Here is a 5384-nt window from a genome sequence, read left to right on the forward strand (position 1 = left end):
GTCAAAGTATGATATTTGACCTCCTCAGCTATATTTTAAACAGAGGAAAGGACAAAGCTCTTCTACAGACACAAACGAAATAGAAAAGACGTTTCTGGGTTACCATCATGCTTCTCACAATGTTAGACTGAAAACAATTGGTGCAGTCATAGGGGTTTTTTTCCTCCTCGTTACAGTAAGTGGCAATTTTTTTTGTGTGCTGAGGGCAAAGGTAACTGCTGCTGATTTCCAGATTCAGTGTGAAATTAAGGAGCTGAAAGAGAAAAAGTATAAAGGGGAGGAAGTGACACATTATGTTCAAAAAGCTCCATTCTATATTTCACCCCAACTCCCAACGAAGAAACGTGACAGATGACATCCCTTACAGTGATGGTGCTGGTTCTGCAGTGAGACTGATCCGCAGCACGTCTATGTATGTCCTTGGAGGTGAGCAGGAGAAAGTTACTGAACCACTAAAAAAGTGCAGAAGTACAACCAGCATCGACTCCTGCTTTCAGCCAAAAGACGAAGACAGAGACTGGATGTACTCTAAGACTCAGGACTGCTTGAAGTACCTACAGGATCTGCTAGCCTTGAGGAAAAAATACCTTGAGAACATCAATAACTTGAAATCCATGCATATGGCTGCAGATTCTCCAGCATCCACAAGATCATCCAAAAGTGGAAAAAAGTCATTTCTTCCACTTCCTTCCAAGGAGTCTTCAAAGGTAATTTCCAAGAACTTTTGCCATGTGCTTAGTCTTAAGCAACAGAATCCTCAAAGCTATGTCACCTCTATTGATTTTCTGCTTTATTGCTTTCAGCCCATTGTCATTTTACTTTTGCATCAATTTAAGTGTTGCTAAATACCTTAAGATTCTTTCTAAGTAGTGTACAATTAGGAATTAATGACTGGTCATAGAAAGAAATGTTTATGTCTGTGTTTGAGGGGGGGGAAAGTTGGGAGAGAGAAACTAGGAAAAAATTGTGAGAGTATGGAAAAAGTTGGAAAGGAAAGAGCAAGCTCTGACATTCTACTTAAGTACCTCAGAGTCCTTCACTGTGATTATTTATAGGTATTAATAGCAGACAAATGCAGTAATCTCTGGATTTCCTGGCAGTCTTATTATTGACAAAATTACTTACACAAAGTAATTATAAATTCACTGAAACAAAGAGGATTTTTTTTTTCCTGAGTGGTCAGTTAATTTGTCAGTGCTCCATTTAACATCAGTACAACCTCTACTGGTTGGATGTGGGGCATGAGGAATCTTAAGGTTTCCTTTCTCTGTTCATTAATAAGTTGGTGGGTCATTTCTAGACAGTGTAATTTTTAACCCTTTGCTGTAATGAAATATAAAAATAAAACTGGAATACATTATTTCGTGCAAATTATTTTCATGCATCTTAGAAAAAAAAGCTTTATCAGTTTGCATGTCACTAGACAGTTCAGTGGTTACTTTGACTCTAGACTTGATTCAGTGAGGACAAAACAAAGAGCTGCAGCAAGTGGGATGATCTGTTTGGGTAACACGACTGCAAACAAGACTTCAACAGGAGACTCACAGGTTATCCAGTGCAGTCTTTAAGCTGCATAATAATGGGGATGGTGGGAAGAAGGGATGTAGGGCTGAAATTAGGCCAGGTTGAACGTAAATAATGTTGCTGCCATATTTAGATGTTCTGTCACAACAGAGTGTCAGAATGGTTTGTGAACTTCTGAGATGTGCTGCTGAAAATACTTAAGAAAAAGACCAAAAGCTTAACTTGTTTTTTGGCAAACAATTGTATCTCCCACACTCTGAGGCTAGGGATGCTGTCACCTGAGTTTGGCCAGCTAGCCCCTGTGTATGAACAGTCCTGGTAGTGACTGGCATGCTCCCTCCACCACCCATCCCCTTGGAAACAGACAGGAACACCAGCAGGATATCCTTGCCAACACAAATGGCAGGGTCACAGCTGCACACCTCTGGCTTTGTAAAATTCAGGGAGAGGTCAGGAAGACTTTTACAAGATTCAGACTATTCTTCTTCCTGACTACATATTTAATGTTCAGAGATTGCAAGGTTTGTGTTATCACCAGGCTTGAATGGTTTTGTCCCAAGCTACATGCTCTTATTAAATTACCTATCAGTGGAAATGCACTTCTCTCTCCAACCTGCTGCATGATTTATAGGAAGGTAATTTCTCCAGACAAACCTGTCCCCATGGGAGTTTTGATCCAAAGATCCCTGGGTCCTGGACTACAGACTGACCATGGATTCAAAATGTGCCACTTGTGCTTAGTGGAAGGAAAGAATAGAGAGATGGGTCAGATGCTGGGAGCACATAGGCATGTCTTTAAAATTCTTTTTAACCAAAAAGGGCTTAGTCATAATAGCAGTCACTATTTCCAGTAGATGTGTGGTAGCAGCTATATTTTAACACTTCTGAGGCTGTCAATCAACCCATAATGTCAGGAGGGGAATCAGCTAGTTCATCTCTCTGCCTCCACAGAACAGGGAACAGGCTGGTCCTTCAGAGGTGTGACATGGCATGTATCCTTTTCTCCCATTGAAAGCCAGGGTAGCAATTTTCTGAGCTGGTATTGCAGCCTGACAATATAGCTGACTTGGACTAGCAAGGAAAATAAATGTCGTTTCATTAGGTAGAGCCTGGCAGGAATTATTCATCCCATATGTACCTTCAGAATCCCTAACCCAGGTTTTATGACTGCTTCAGCATTTATAGATAGGCATTTCCTTTTTCATCAAGACAGGCTCCTAATTTTAAACTGTGTGCCTTTCCTGTGGGAATTGTCACAGTGTTGAATGACTCATATTTTAGTGCACACCATCCTTTTTAATTTCAAAAAGACTTCAGCAATTTAGATCTGGATTAATTTCACCTAACCTAGGCATTTTAATAAGATGCTTATATTAGTAACAAAGTTACCCCTCAAATCCCTTTTCAGCTGAGAGAAAGAGCTGCCTGCAGAGGAGGGTTCAGCCTACTTAAGGCCTGACTCATCTTCTGAAGCTACTGGAGCCCAGCATTAATTACAGGAGGAGCCCTGCATGACTACACTTCTAATGTGTGTCTCCTTAGGAGCCTAGTGCTAGGCAGAATAAATTTGGCCACAAAGACCAGCTGTCACTTAGCCTCCCAATTACATAGCCTGGTACCTGGATTCCGAGGGATTTCGTAACACCTGGCCAGTAGTGCCCAAGTGGAAGGTACTTTCTGATGAACATGCAACAGGATGGATATTTGTCAGATATCTGCTGCCCTGCTTTCTTTGCTTTCTACACTGTGGAGTAGTCTGGACCTGTGTTTCTCTTCTGACAGCCTGAAGTGTGGCATCAAATATATTTTTCATATAGAGTGTGCTCATTAAGAAATCATTGTGCCCAACCCTTTTTTCTGCTTTGTCTGATCAACAGGCATCCATGGAAAGAAAAGGCCCACAGTCCAGTTCAGATGTAAGAGAAGCAATAGCCTTCTTTGACTCAGTCATTGCAGACCTGGATTCAGAGAGATGGCGGAGAGTTCCTGATGTGGATCTGCCAAATGTGGATGTCGATTTTGATGGTGCAGTATGAACCAGCCAAATGTGATGGGTTTTGGGGTGCAGAGGGTAGAGGGAGGAACAGCATTGTGACATCACATTTGTTTAATTAATTTATTTAATTTATCAGTTGTCCTCTAGTTTCACTTCCCAAATCTAGGACAGTTACATGCAATATGTGAAATTACAGTAATATGTCACTTGTTCCCTGTTGAATGGGTGCAACTATTTTATGTGCAGGGTTGGAATAGAGCTTGCCTTCTGCTCAGGGCTGAACTCCACCCTTGCATTTCTACCTCAAGCTGTCTTTGGAGAATTATAGAAAGTATAAATGTATTTTTTCTTCATCTTTTTTTTTCTTTTTTGAGAAATGGCTGGGTGACCTAAATAACAGGAGGTTTCCATCAGAAAGGATGGGATTGCCCAAAAAAATGAAGATGTGCCAATGTAAGGTCATCATCTCTTCTGTATAATCAACAGAGGGCTATAGATATTTCTCACCTTTGCTTCAGGCTGAGGTGAATAACCAAAGCAGATCATTTTAGCAGTGCCCAAAGAGTGTATTTGAAGGGACTAGCTCTCACGCACATATTTATGCTGCAGGTGTTAAATTCTAGATAAAATGAATCCCATCCCAAGTGATATCCTGCAGTGAAACCAGATTTGTCTCCTGATCTTGCCTCCAGGAAGGACCCAGTGAGCCCCCTTGCTGTGTTCCCTCACCGTGCAGATAAAAATGTCACTGACAAGCTGTTAATCCCAGATTAACTTCTGTCTTTCAGTTGCTACCAGTACGAGTGAACACAGTTTGCATTCCAACTGGATCCTTCGTGCTCCCCGGAGATACTCACAAGACACTGCCCAAGCAGCTAAGCAATCCCAAAGAAACAGTCAGCGGAGAGCCACTGGCTCTAGGAAAAGGCTGGAAAGGCATCCCATGTACCTGCCCAAAGCTGTGGAAGGGGCATACAACACTTTAAAATTTAAGCCTAAAACACGCAAGAAAGAATGTTGAAAGAATAATGTTCCCTTTTCTCTTGAAGACAGAATAAATGAAATAAGGCATGGAAGACCTGATTTTTTTTTTTTTTATTTTTACCACTGATCCATCACTTACATTCCAGAAGTGACCTGTGTAGTCACTGAAGGTTTTCGTGGGGGACATATTTTAAGCCATGGCTATTCCAATGTTGGACTCAAATGAGGGTTTAACTCAGCAAATTTTCTGTGCCTAACAATACTGCTTTGTCATTCAGCTTGATGGGGGGGAACTCCAGCTTGACAAGCCTTTTTTTTTAGTGCTGTTACAGAAAGCAATGATTCAAAGATTGCCTGGTGCAGTAATTTTTCTTCTGACTCCAGTATTGCAAAGCAGTTCAAGGAATTCAGCAAAAATGTTGGAGTTTTTGCAGCAGTGTTTCCAATGTCAGAGCAGTGAAGCAGAATTTTCTCCTTCTGTTGCTTGTGAAAATTTGTACGTGCCATCATTGACTCTATGTTCTGAGAGTATACAGCAGCACCAAGATAGACTCTGTCTGCAGCATAAGCAGAAAAGAGCTGGAGTGAGGGAATCAGCATTAGAAACTTGTGGTTAGGATAATAGTGTGCTCCAGTGTGTTCTGTACTCTGCTTGCTATTGGAAATGGTTTTGTTGTTGGATGCATCAAAATATTCACTGCACACAAAAATGTATGCAATTTTTTTCATATGGTTACATCTCGTGCTAGTTTTCATCTATTTTAACACCCAGCTGATGAATCTTGACATCCCAGTGCACACTAGAAAAGCTTAAAGTCATGGAGAACATTTGAATAAATTGGAGCAAAGGTTGCTCTCAGGGGCAGAAGAAAACTTGCAG

General features: G+C 41.1%; 1 protein-coding gene across 1 annotated transcript; it reads left to right on the forward strand.

Annotated features, from left to right (window-relative positions):
- Positions 1-293: 293 nt before the first annotated feature.
- Positions 294-4541, forward strand: C1H13orf42 (chromosome 1 C13orf42 homolog). Its single transcript, XM_030234530.1, has 3 exons — positions 294-707; positions 3402-3549; positions 4309-4541. The coding sequence occupies exons 1-3, from the start codon at positions 294-296 to the stop codon at positions 4539-4541; spliced, it is 795 nt and encodes a 264-aa protein (XP_030090390.1).
- The last annotated feature ends 843 nt before the right edge of the window (positions 4542-5384 follow it).

The sequence above is a fragment of the Serinus canaria genome, chromosome 1 (genome assembly GCF_022539315.1).
Source record: "Serinus canaria isolate serCan28SL12 chromosome 1, serCan2020, whole genome shotgun sequence".
In the NCBI taxonomy this organism is placed as follows: domain Eukaryota; kingdom Metazoa; phylum Chordata; class Aves; order Passeriformes; family Fringillidae; genus Serinus; species Serinus canaria.

Excerpts from the sequence above, each read along its gene's own strand:
- C1H13orf42 (XM_030234530.1), top strand. The coding sequence starts at position 294 with ATGTTCAAAAAGCTCCATTCTATATTTCACCCCAACTCCCAACGAAGA. Across the intron at positions 708-3,401 it reads CTTCCAAGGAGTCTTCAAAG|GCATCCATGGAAAGAAAAGG; the intron begins GTAATTTCCAAG and ends TCTGATCAACAG. Across the intron at positions 3,550-4,308 it reads TGTGGATGTCGATTTTGATG|TTGCTACCAGTACGAGTGAA; the intron begins GTGCAGTATGAA and ends TCTGTCTTTCAG.